A 13,626-nucleotide genomic window follows, 5' to 3' on the forward strand; every position below is an offset into this window, starting at 1 on the left:
GGGAACGACAGTGCAATTAGGCCCCCAGACGGTATGACACTGAAGAGTATACGCTCTCTTCCTGCAGCGGGTACGCAGCGGATCAAAGATCCCCCACCAGACAAAACCACACACGTTTATGACACCCGCCACTCTGACGACAGGTGAATTTATGAGCGTCGTAAACCGAACAGGTGGCATTTACCTGAAATGGGACCGAGGCTTATAGTCAAATCAGTTTCTGCTAACTGGCTGTTGTGCGGAGGCCGTGCGGGACAACTTTCATCTTTAAGACTTGAGGTTGAAAATTATGAAGAGGTGTGAGAGGGAGAGAGAGGGGAAGATGAAGGGGGGGGGGGGGTTGGGCTCTCAGTTGCCTTTATTTAAATTATTCGCAATGAGTGCCCTTTTCCAAATGATATACTGACCTACTTAAAGAAAGAAGCCCCATGTTGGCTACAAGCGCTGCCTGCACTGTCACAATCTCTGATTTAAAGGAAGGCCAAACCACAGGGCGATCATGCACTAAGATAGCACAACTTCCAGACAGGGGAAAGAAAGAGAGAGGGAGAGGGAAAGACAGAGAGAGAGAATGTGGCGAGAAAATAAAGAGGAATGTGTTTGCCTTGTGAAATCTGGGTGAGCATATCATACCTCTGGTTAGTAATTAACCTGAAATGGAGATAATGTTGTAATTATAGTAGCATGCACTACTCTTGATTCCCAACATTAACACACACACAACTAACTAGAATGTGGTCAGGGGGCATGCCTAAACATAATTCAACAGAGCTGGGAATTTTAAGAATCTTTAAAAACTTCTAATTTGTATATTAATTACTCACCCTATGTTGCTTTGAATTTCCTGAAGAAAGTTCAAATTGTTTTACTTGCAGGCCTCCACGGTGAGCGGACAATCCAAACACGGTAGCCACGTGGGATGTTTAATGGGGAGCAAATTTCACAACAGCAACATCAAAACATCCGTTTACAGACCCTCAGACACATTGTGCAGTATAATCCAAATCTTATTTCTCCAGTCGTATGCGCAGTACTTCCCAAACACCCGCATTTTCACTAAAGCCTTGCTAACAAAAAAAATCAGAATAAATGCTGCCTTCAAAGGTCGTGTTTTTACCATGTTCACGAGAAGACTCCATATGAACGGCCCTCTGTTATGCTACCCACAAAATTGTAGGTGGAAACCTTCTGCCCAGTTGTGTAGCAACGGTGTCCCCGTGACTTCAACCACTTCCATGGCAAGCACTGCCAAGCATATCATGTACTCAACTTCCCATGTCGAGACCACAAACTCACGAGGTCCATTCGAAGGCAGCACTTATCCGTAAATGTTTTCGTTAGCAACGTTTTTGCGAAAATGCATATGTTTAGGAAGTACTGCATGGACAAATGAGACTTGGATTATACCACACAATGAGTTGGTAAACAGGTGTTTTTTTATGTAGTTTTGCTATTGTTAAATTTTATCCCCATTAACACTTTCAGCGCCAGAGGTCGTGGCCAGAATGCCAGCGCTTTAATGAATGGGGATACATGCCGGTGTTTGCAGGGCTAAAACTATATTAAATATCATAGCTATGGATATAAAACTATTGCCCATTTGACATAGAGTATCTATCATTAAATTTGTGAAAAAAAATAAAAGAAAATCATCCATAGTAATTTTCGGTGTAATCCCAAAAAACGCCGCTATGCAGCGTTTAGTGCATTTCACTAGAAACGGTGGCATTCCTCGCCTGGATCAACAATCAATCTGAAATCAACGCTATATTATCAGTATTATGTTTCATCATGCATGCATGAAAGGGTGGTGGGGGGGGGGGGTTCTATGCTTCGATCGTCACCAACGGCATACGTTGTGGAGTAACGTTACAGTAACACTTTCGGATCACAATGAAAGCATGCTCATATAGCCCTTACCTTGACTAGGATGTACTGCAAAAAGAATATTCCAATTATCTGATCGCCATTCCAAGTATTGATTGTGTTGCCAACATAATCCACCAAAGAACATGAATCGGGAGTACTTGATGATTATCCTCAATCCATGCGTTATAACCGCTCGCCATGCCTGACTAGGAAAACCCGGACCGGACTTTTTAGATCGACGTACAGGCCAAGCCAGAGAATTTCCAGGGATGTGCAATACCGGCCGCAAGGCGTTAGGCGGCGGTATTGGAAATTTGCGATCACAGACCCATTCCCAATGATAACATCAGGCTCCCTCGATGGATTATGAATGGAAATAGCGAATAAAAGAAATAATGACCAAAACCCGACTTTTCTCGGGTTTGGTGCTCAAGCAATGGTGAGTTAACCCGACTTATCTCGGGTCTGGCGTCCAATGTGTTAACTTAAATGTGTCAAGTAGCTTATGGCTACTGTGTTTGGATTCTCTGTTCACTGTGGAGGCATGCAAGAACAATACAATTCAAGGCAAGACGGGGTAAGTCATGGGTATACAAATTATAATAAAAAGATAGATTTTAGTGCGGCTAAGTGGCGCAGTGGGCAAGGCACTCGCCACTAATGCAGGAGATGCTGGGTTCGAGCCCAGCTCTCGGCATTGCTACCAGCTTGGCTGGTCGTTCATACTAACGCAATTGGCAGTGTTAGGGGTGGGAAGCTGGTGGGTGGGGATCAGACGTTGTGGACAGCGACTCCTACAGGTCGGTTGGTGCGCCTGTGCAGTAGAATCAGGAAGCAACGGGGGCGGCGTGTCCCTCCCACGCAGACCCTCGCCGCTGAGAGATCGCGCTGTGCAGGTGAAAAGATGCGATGGCTGCCTTTCTTTTATTCGATTTTAATATTCTATAGTCTCACTGACCTTTGTGTATCATTGGGACTCATTCTGATACCTCAAGATTGCAATGCCGGCCGAATCCTGCTAGGTGGCAGTATCGCCTACCCTTTGAAACTTTATTTCCCACAGTGTTACATTTTATATGGTCCGGCCAGAGAAATGGGACCCGGGCAAGTGAAAGGCTTCATTCGAGCCACTTGGAATGCGTCCAGCACACTTGATGCATAGTTTGTCCCATTTCATGTCAGGGACCCGATGGACATCAATACTGGAAATCGCGATCAGACCATTGGAATATTCATTTTGGAATACCTCCTAGCAAAGGTAAGGACAGCAAGAAGGTCCAGGGTTCGATTCCCGCTTGGGGACCAGGTTTCCATGATGCCAGTTACCCAGGTGGGGTATCTCCCAGGCCTTTCTGTGTGGAGTTTGCATGTTCTCCCCGTGCTCGCAAGGGTTTCCCCCCCGATAAGATAAACCCAATGGAAAAACATGCACAACAACAAGATCGCTAACGCTGTGGCGTCCTTGACGAAGACGGACAGGAGCACTTGGATTGGTCCCCTGGCGCGGCTCACGTTGACGCCTGTCTGCTCCCGGCTGCCCTTGGGGGGGAAGGACGACGGGATGGGTTAATCGCAGATACGAATTGCATGCATGCATCGCATGTGTGCCAATTGATGACCTCGGAGCAGGTCCTAAATTATTATTATTATGACTATATGACATCAATCCTACTTTGATCCTACAATGATTTCACATAGATCGCAACGATCATATGTCACATACTCCAAAACGTATGCCGTTGCTGACGATCAGAGCATCACAAAACGACCCCCCCCCCTTGATGCCTTCATGATGAAACATAATACCTATTATATACCTTTGATTTGGAAATAGTATCGTGTCCAGACAAGCAACACGAGCGACTTTCGCAAAATTCACACGGGATAACACGCAAATGTATACATGAAAAAATACAATTTTTTTTACATGTTGGATGAGAGATGGTGACTGTCAAATGAGCCATAGTATTGTCTCCATAGCTATAATATAGAATATAGATATAGCTCTGCAAACATCGTGACGCACCGTGAAAATGACCATCTTTTAAAGCGTGGCGCAGAGACAGCAGGGATGGGGATACACGCTGGCGCTAAATGAGTTAGAGCTAGACTAGGCTACTGGTGACAATGAGAGAAATTTGCTTGAATTCCCAAATAAATTAAGAAAATAAAAACACACAAACACAGGCCATTAACACATCCTGCACCAAAAACGTCGTACAACGTGATTCAAGTTCATGCTAATTCTGCCATTCCACGGCGTACGACGTTATTGAGATCATATTTCATTTTTTCGCCATGGTATTCAGAATGCCCTCACGGAGCCTGGTCTGATACTGCACAACTCTGCAACGCTTCAATCCTGCCGCCTGGTGGATGATCTGCGAGTTGCAACCGGAAATGGATCTCTGGAGATCTCCGTGCATCTGGCAAATGCGTCCGCAACTCACATATTGTTGCGGGACAGTAGACACACGTCCGTGTGTAGCGATCGCTGCCATAACGCAATAATCGATATGATTTGGGCGTTTATTATGATTATACAAACCGGAAAAGGATCTAGGAGATCACGTCAAATAAGTGGGATCTTTTTCCTCCAGTCTCATCGGCGAACGGTAAGAGGACGCTGACGTCATTTTCAGCGTGAGTGTTTATTATTATTCATTCATTCGTGCCGTTGAAAAGGTTTCAACTTTAGCCACGGAGCGCACCAACGCCAATGTCACCTTCTTGTCGACAGACCAATCAAATTAACAAAAGGGGAAAGGATTACAAATCTAAAGGTATCTGAAGAGAAATCGACAGAAAAACAAACCAATCGATAATGGAGAAGCTAATTGTTTGTACGACCCGTCTAACAGGGTCTTATACCACGACAGAGATACTGTATGAACAGCAATGCCTGGAGGGCTGTGAGCAATCAATGCTAACGGTAGCCATTTATGAAACGTATGTAACGTTAGCTGAGGTAATCAGCGGTAATCAGTGGTATTGTTGCAGCCTGTGCACTCTTATCTATGCCCACCGCCGAGTCCAAACTGATCACAGCCACCTGTGTCATCTCATGAGACAAAGAACCACACAGACTTCAGTCCCCTGGATGAGTGGTTGAGCCCGTCTTGTTCTCTTGGTTCCAGACCCAAGGTGGAACAGTTGTCAGGAGCCTTGCTTGTTATGGCCCGCTGGCCTCAGAATGCTCTGCAGCAAGCGAGAGGCCTGTGCTGATGACCTGCGAACGGCTTAACCGTCCTGAATGGGAAAAGCAGGGATGAGAAGCAGCAGGGTTTTCCATTCCTTCACGTTAGAGCGAGCTCTTTAATGACTTTCAGGCTGATACTCCTCAATAACCCCCCCCCTCCAACATCTCACTCGTCCATTCTGGCTCCCGCGCTGTTCAAGCTGCAGCTCCCTCTCCAGCCCTCCAGTCCAAACAACAACACTCACGTCTAATGGATGAATCAACTACAAGAGCCGTTAGCAAGCTGTGGTTAAGATCACTTTTGGCTCTGTGTTTCACTGCGTGAGACACAAAAAAAAGGTACCTCATCCAGTCTTGTTACAGTATACGCAACATATTATTATACTGTATACGAGTGCATTAATTGGCTTGTTACAGTATACGTAACATAACATACTTCATAAAACGAGTAGCTCAAATCAAGCAATCTGATATCTGGTATATCAGACCATATACCATGGATATGACGTCTAATTCTTTTGTACAATTCAGTATCACTCTGTGTCTGAACAAGCCAGCCAGCTACAACGAGACAATTCAAGTAAGACAATTAAATGCCCAATTAAAACACACCTGTCCAGAGTCAAACACCCTTGTACCAGCAAAGAGGAGCGCTAACATACCTGAACACTACCTCAACAATTGCACAATTAATGGTGATATCTAGATAAATGTTAATAATCATCCCAATCTTTAAGAATGCATGACTAGATGATTCGCATGCTTTCCACCGTGTCTATCTGACAGAGATGATGAGTCAGTGAGTGGGGTGACAGTGGCTCGGGAGGTAGAGCAGTCGTCTGGTAATCCGGAGGTTCCCAGTTGGATTCCCCCTCCTCCCAGGCAGCGTGTCTAAGTGTCCTTGAGCAAGACACTTAACCTCCAACTGCTCCTGATGAGCAGGTTGGCACCTTGCATGGTTGCCTCCGCTGTCGGTGTGTGAATGTGTGAGTGAATGGGTAAAATGTGAGGACCAAATTGTAAAGCGCTTTGAATAAAAGTGCTATATATATTTATTTGAGGGGGGGGGATTAGACGGCTGGATAGCTCTACCTAAGCTTTGTGTTAAACATACTGCTAGATATTCACCGTTTGCATTCACCTACCATAACGCTTGCTAGCATAACATTTAGGGCTGACCGATTTTTTTTGGAATTCGAAGCTTCAGGGCCAAGATTATATTTAAATTCAAAGCTTCGAAATTAAAAAAAATATATTTATTAAAAAAATAAAAAAAATATCTGTTGTGGGACTTGTACAGCACTTTGTTCATCTTTGTCAGTGCTGTAAAGTTTAAACCTTTTTAAATCTTAGACAAACTAAACACTTTGCTTACAATATTTCATGGAAGCAGTCATTTGAGGCTTTATAAAAAGCAGCACAATGAACACAAATCTGTCAGTGCCGAGTCCAACCTCATCTTAAATAACAAACGCCATTGCTTGTTGTAGTTAACAAAGAGAGGCAGAGTTGATTTAGCAAAAAAAAAAAAAAAAATCTTTTTTACATAATCGAATTTTATTTTCATATTCGAATCCCATGCCCATCGAACAAAGCTTCGAAGTATTTAAGACAGCCCTAATAACATTAGCTTTCTGAAAAAGATGAAGACGCATGATTTCCACTGCTGTGTGTATATTTATTTTATGGAACCTTGCCAGGTATTCCTAGTAGCATGGGGGGGGGGGTACAGCCAGAATAGGTAGTAATAATTATAGAACCAAGAACAGTACAAGTGCAAAGTAATAATGATAATAGTGATAACAGTAGTAGTAGTTTGATTTGATTTAGTAGTGAACAGTAGTGGGTGGCAGGATTCAATCAGACAGTAGTAATAGTGATGGTGGTACTGGTATACATGGTCCAAAGCATAGTAACACACTGCACCAGAGTCCATGAAGTGTTTATTATTAAGAGTCAGATAATCCTAACATTCTCAAGTTCTCCAGCCGTTAGCTCTCCGGTAATTGGCAGCAGTCCCTGCCCACAGTTGGAGCCTGATGGCTACTGGTACAAATGACTGGCCAAGGTGGTTTGTGGTGTGTCGTGGGGGGATAAGTCTATGGCTGAACATGCTCCTCATTCTGGCTAGCTCCTCATAGAGGGGGTGGGAGGGGTTTCCCAGGATAGCATCCAGCTTTCCCCCCGTCCTACTCTCGGCTACAACCTCAAGTTTGACCAGTTCGACTCTCACTAGAGCCTTCCTCACCAGCTTGTTCAGTTTGTTAAGTGTCTCTTGAGTTGATGTTACACCCCCCCCCCCAGCATACAACGTCAAAGAAGAGGACACTGGCAACCACAAAATGTTTGCAGTAGCCAGCTGCACACGTTGAAAGACCTGAGTCTCCTCAGGAAGTCTGAACAGTCTGCTCAGTCTTCCTGTAAAGGTCCTCGACCAGTCCAGTCTACTGTTAGAGGCCTTTCTCACTCACCATTCGGGGTCGAATCAGCGGCGGGTCGAACCAGAAAAGGGTGTGTCTGTCTGAGTGAGAACACTCTCCCCCCGTCCCCGCCCCCCGCTGAACCTGGACCGATGAAATAGGTGGTCTCGGGTGCGGGCCAGTGGGAGCGGGGGGCGTGACACACACAACGTTGTTACTGTAATGCTTTTCATGCTTGCTTGAATTTTGGGCAGATAAAACCACACAGCAACAACTGGACAATACCCACAAAAACGATATTTATGGGCAATTTGAGAGTTCAGACCTCAACCAAAAACAAGCATGTGGAGCCTCACAGCTCAGTGGATGAAAACATCAAGGCACGTTACAATGCACAGCACTTCCCTGGCTCGCATTAGGCTAACGTTAGCTGCTAGCCAAAATGCTATACTATTATACTGGCATATTCCATTCACATTAGCAAGTAAGCTAACAAAATCAGCGCAGATGAGACTAAACTCCGCTTTGTGTTCAATTGTGTTGATGTTAGTTTTGTTTCATCAACAAATGAGGCAGAACACACAGTGAATGTATCCGTTTTGTTTATTGCACATTCTTTGCTGAAAAATAAGTGCTACAGTGGCTATACTAGACTAGTACTAGGCTAAGCTAACTAGCGTTAGCCATTAGCTTAGCATTAGCCCTGGGAAACGCTCAAAAGCGAACTCTACAACACCATCCATTCGTGAGAAAAGGGGGTGGGTTATATTGACAAGGCTTGACAACAGAGGTTCAAATATAACTTCATATTTATTGGTTATTTGTTCATTTTATATCAGCATCCAGTCTCCGCCGTCGTGTTAACACACTTCCTGTTTACATTTTCAAGCGTGACATCATCGCCTACGGCAAGCGTAAACGCTCAAAACGCAAACCGTAAACAGAACCCGGAGCTAACCAAGACTGAAGTGTGTACACAAACTAGAGGGGGGAGAGGGAGGGGGGAAGTTCGCACCCGACCCGGAATGAGGACGGTACGGACCGGAACGGACCCGAATGAGTGCCCTTAGTGTACTCCCAGGAACGTGTAGGCAGGGAACAAACTTAACTTTTTGACTTACCAGCCATTTGGCTGGTAGATTTAAAAAACTACCAGCCGGGCAGATTTTTTACCAGCCAAAAATTTTAAATAGCTTTTTAGTATATCGCCATGTGTTATTATTACTATATAATACTCTCATATGCTATTTTCAATTAATATCATAAACAACATAAGGAATATTAGCATAATTTTGAGTGGACTGAAGGAATTAGTCAGCGTTAATAGTTTTAAATGCAAATAATTTATTGAAACATAGAAGTGGGGTCGGGACACACACACACACACACCCACACACACACTGTTTCAACTCACCACCTCCGCATCATATTGTAGTCTGTCTTCAAACTTCCACTCCTCTCGAAACTTTTTTATATTTGAATATCAACATTATCTGTCCATCCTCAGTAATCCTCAGTTTACTATAATATACTCCTGTCCTGAGTCCTGACTAGTGACTTCGTCCTCTTTCCAAATGCACGCACGCACACACACAGGGAAGGGGAGAGTGCCCCCCCATTTCCCTTTCCCCAGTCCACACTGTCTGCTGTTCTCTATGGCTCTGCGCCTCTGCCTCTGATCAGGATTAGCTTGTTAGCTTACGCTAACGTTGTAGTGATTGTAATGGTACATAAACGTTAATTTCGGGCGATGTGGGCATAAAGGAATGGCGACGGTGCAAAGCATGTAGATGCATTTGACCCGTTGTGAGAAGAAATAAAACACCACAGACTTATTTCGGGTCGTGTAGGCACACTGCTGTGTTAACGCTGCTCTGCTTTCAGAAACACGGACTGGGTGGATATTATGACTCGCGGAGTTGCTACAGGGTTTTTCAAAATAAGAGTATCATATGAACCTGAACGTTGCTAGCTGCCGGAGCCCAGATATTATGACTGGAGCTGCGCTTGGGGCGGAAATGAGACCCGCACAGGATTTTCAAAATAAGAGTATCGATATGAACTACACGCCAGATGGCGGGCAGACCTATCATTTTTACTCGCCAAACCTTAAATCTACAGGCCATTGGCGCTTGGCGGGTGGTTATTTTGTTCCCTGCGTGTAGGTCTCCACCTCCTCCACTCGTATGGTGATGGGAGTGGGGGGCCTCCTCTTGCCTCACCTAAAGTCCACCACCAGCTCCTTGGTCCTGCTGGTGTTGAGTTTCTATAAAAGCACTAGCTCACTTCAGGCCGCTTTGCGTCCGGCCGACAAAACACCCCTTAGCTGTGATATAATAACCATATACCATGACCATGGTTGTGAGCTATTGCTTAAGTATACTAGTGCATTAAATGGCTTGTTACAGTATACATCACATACTTATACTGTATACGAGTGCATTAATTGTAGTTTACAGATAATCATTGTGACGGCATCAAAAGCCGCCATGAATGGAATGCCGCCTTAACCCTTTCACTACCATACTACCAAAGGGTTAACCGTCTGTAGTGTGGTAGTGAAAGGGTTAACCTTCTGTATTGTCGCCGTGAAAGGGTTAACCCTTTGGTAGTGTGGTAGTGAAAGTGTTAACGGGGGTGAGCAGCAGTACAGACCAGGGGAAGTGAGTAATTGGGCAGAACAGATCTTGATGTTCTGGTGAAACTCTCTCCATGCAGTTCTCTTGGACAAGATGAATCATGCCATTGTCTGTGTGGGCAAATTACATAAGTGGTGTGGAAATTCCACTCAGTTCAATTGCTCAAGACCAAAGGGGGCAGAGATTGACTAGCGAAAGCTCGCTTGACAGCATTGTCTGTCACATTCGCGTGACGTTTCCTGCTGTGGAAGTGATTTTTGTGACAACAAAATACATTTTGTACCAATAGTAGCTTATAAAATGGGTTGTTGTTGTTTTACAGCACATAATCACTTAACAGGAGAAACCTATTACCAGCAGACTTTCACCAATAGGCCGATGAATTGAGTAAATCCTGACGGAGAACGGAGAACGGAGTAAACATTCAGCAACCCATGGAGAGAGAGGGGGGGGGGATAGAAGAGATTCACCACTCAACCGCCTCTCGTTTATCTCAGAGCAACACATTTCTTGTTCTAAAGTAGCGCCGATGTTTGAAATTAATTGGTCTGATGGTGGACGGCCACAGACTGGGGATCCGGACGGAGCAAACGGAACACCGCAAAACTCCAGCGAGTGCAGAGGGGAGCGACTTGGCCCTGTCTGCGGGGAAAAGGGAGTCCAAACTAAAAATTTTACTTTCCCAATTTCAACGGCCACATTTCATGTTTAATGTTTCCATCAAGACAATGAGAGAAGGCAGTTAATCGCCCTGGGATTTTTTCATACATAATCACATCCAAAAGCCCATCTGCTAATGCTTAATGGTGTTTTCCCCCCCAACAATAACAGGAGAAAGCCACAGCGTTGGGTGCCTTTGCTCTCGTCTCTGCGTCACTGCGTGCCAGACTATTGTGAGAATGTTTGTGGCATGACAGATGCGAGGTGTGGCGCACGCAGACACTCAAAATCGCCATTAGCGCCTCCACATAAACAGGGGGAAGGTTGTTTTGATTTTTTTACCAGGGAGAGTTTATGGATGCTCCGGCAGGACGGAGGAGGGTGGCAGATGTGAGGAGCCCGGGACGAGGCTGTGGGACCACACAGATCCCACAAGGGTTCAGACAAGAGCAGACACATCCCCGAACAGCCAGACTAAACATGGCTGCGTAATTAGAGCTATAACTCAGGCGGAGCAGCCTGGGCACATTGAGGTTGTGTCCTTCGTGGGGAGGGCAGACCCTGGCACCCAAATTAAACTGTCTGGACGCTGCCTCGTCGCATCTTTAGAGCAAAAAACAAATGGAAAGATGCCACAACATGTGATTTCATATTATTTTATTCGTATTTACTTATTTGCAATGTGTTTATTTTGTATCTTTCTATGTTTACTTAAATGTATTGAAAGTGAAATAAAAGATAATGATTATATATATAATATATATAAGTGATGGGCGGCTACGTGGCGTAGTGGGCAAGGCGCTCGCCACGAATGCGGAGACGCTGGGCTTGCCTGTTTGAGCCCAGCGCTCCACATTGCTTTCAGTTTAGCTGGTCGTCCGTACTAATACACATTGGCCGTATTAGGGGGTGGGAAACTGATGGGTGGGGATCGGGCGTTGTGGACAGCGACTCCTACAGGTCGGTTGGTGCGCCTGCGCAGTAGAATCAGGAAGTGTCGGGGGCAGCGTGAGCCTCCCACGCGTTACTCCTCGCCACTGAGAGATCGAGCTGCGCAGGTGAAAAGATGCGACTGCTGTTACCTCAAGTACCGGAGGGGACTTGTGCTATGTATGACTTAGTCCACATTGCAGCCGGCTTGTGGGAGGCAAGAAACAGCGTTCGTGACAGGGGAGGGTTGAATTGGATGATACGAAATTGGGATGGGAGAAAATATAGAAAATGGGAAAAAAAGTGGATAAAAAAAAATATAGAAGTGATTTACTGTATAGATATTGTGAGGAAATGACAATGTGGCTACAATGAACCAGGAAGTCAATGATAACTTTGAGATCAGAACCCAAGATGGTGGAGATGCTGAACAGCAGTCTTGTAAGGAAACATAACATAAACACAACGCAGGTAAAGCCCACAGCCAAAACGCCACCGCAGGTGACTTGAGAGGGCATGTCGTGATCCTGCTGAGATGGCTACTTTTATTTCAGGGACACAGATACAGACTTACAGATATCCGGCGACTCGTCCGATCCATCTGGACAGTCCTTCTCTCCGTCACAGCGCCAGCCCTTGGAGATGCATGTCACTTGGTCCCGACACGCAAACTGCTTCGGGCTGCACGTCTTTGGAGCTGAAACAACAGAGCAAAAGACCAATGTGTCACACAGAGACAGAGACAGAGACAGAGACAGAGACAGAGAGAGAGAGAGAGAGAGAGAGAGCGAGAGAGAGAGAGAAAAAAAACTAACATTTGTGACAGAAACTCATTCTGACATGCAAACACATAGCGGTCAAAAGAATGCGACCACTCGACATCACCGATCAATTACTCCAGTAAACGGAAGTGACTGTTAGTCCGCGGAAAAACTATGTGTTCTTCCGAGACCCTTCAACAACCGGTCCGTTCCATTCATGATCTTGGCTCTGGAATTTTCCAGCTCCAAGGAAGTGGATCTTAGTCCAGCAGAGCAAAGTGACATGTGAGGGTCAGTCCAAGTTCAGCTCATGTTTTGTATCAAAGACACCACAGGGTCACCCCATTCAGAAATCAGAATTTACTACCAAACACTGGTCCCTTTAACTTTGGAGATTGTTAGTCGTTTCCTCTCCCCGTGCAGACATTGCAACTCTCTCTCTCTCTCGCTCTCTCCTTTTTATTGCTCAAGGTGTTTTTTCAACTTTCACAGAGGCCCTTTCATGTCTCGCGGCACAGACACAACTGAGCATTCAATCACTTTCTGACCTCTGGGGGGAAACCGCCTAGCGTGGTAGTTGTGAGTAGTTAAGTTGGCGGAGATTGTTGAGGTGTACCACAGGGTAGCAGCGGTACCACAGAAGCTCTCATGAGCCACTGGCAGTTTAGCTCCAGCTCACATGGTTTGACTCAGCAACACTCAAGAGAAACACTGGACAACTCAATTAGACTAATCCCCGTGAGTCACTCCCGTAGCGCGGTATCCCTCTGCCCATAAACCAGGAATGCGAACATGTCACTCACTGGAAGTTCGGTCTTGAATCAAGGCACCGAATGCTGAAGAAGAGGAAGAAAACAAAAACGAGCGCTAAAAGAACGACACTGTGACAATGACATTATTTCAATGCCATCGTTATCTTACAGTGAATTCTAAAGTTTAATACAAACCAGAAACCGCAATGTGAACACATTTCTCCAGACCCAAGAAAGAATGAAAGTGAGTTGCCAAATACATAAAAAGCAAATGGTTTCCTTTTGACGCAAGTAATCAAAATGCCTCCAGACATTGCAGAAAGTGCCGTATGGTTTTTGCGTTTCTACCTCGGGCTCAGGAGAGGCTGCCGTTACTGTACTGTGTTTTAGTGCATA

General features: G+C 45.2%; 1 protein-coding gene across 1 annotated transcript in view; it reads right to left on the minus strand.

Moving 5' to 3' along the window:
* Positions 1-12,551, minus strand: part of lrp1ab (low density lipoprotein receptor-related protein 1Ab) — a gene marked incomplete at its 5' end in the record, with an annotated part of 197,602 nt that extends 185,051 nt beyond the window's left edge. Inside the window, 2 exons of the mRNA XM_084333493.1 lie at positions 12,292-12,414; positions 12,533-12,551. Of these exons, the coding sequence (XP_084189619.1) occupies positions 12,292-12,414; positions 12,533-12,551 (142 nt within the window). The remainder of the gene's footprint in view (positions 1-12,291; positions 12,415-12,532) is intronic.
* Between the last annotated feature and the right edge of the window lie 1,075 nt (positions 12,552-13,626).

Source organism: Notolepis coatsorum, assembly GCF_963971535.1.
Source record: "Notolepis coatsorum genome assembly, chromosome: 17".
NCBI classification, from domain to species: domain Eukaryota; kingdom Metazoa; phylum Chordata; class Actinopteri; order Aulopiformes; family Paralepididae; genus Notolepis; species Notolepis coatsorum.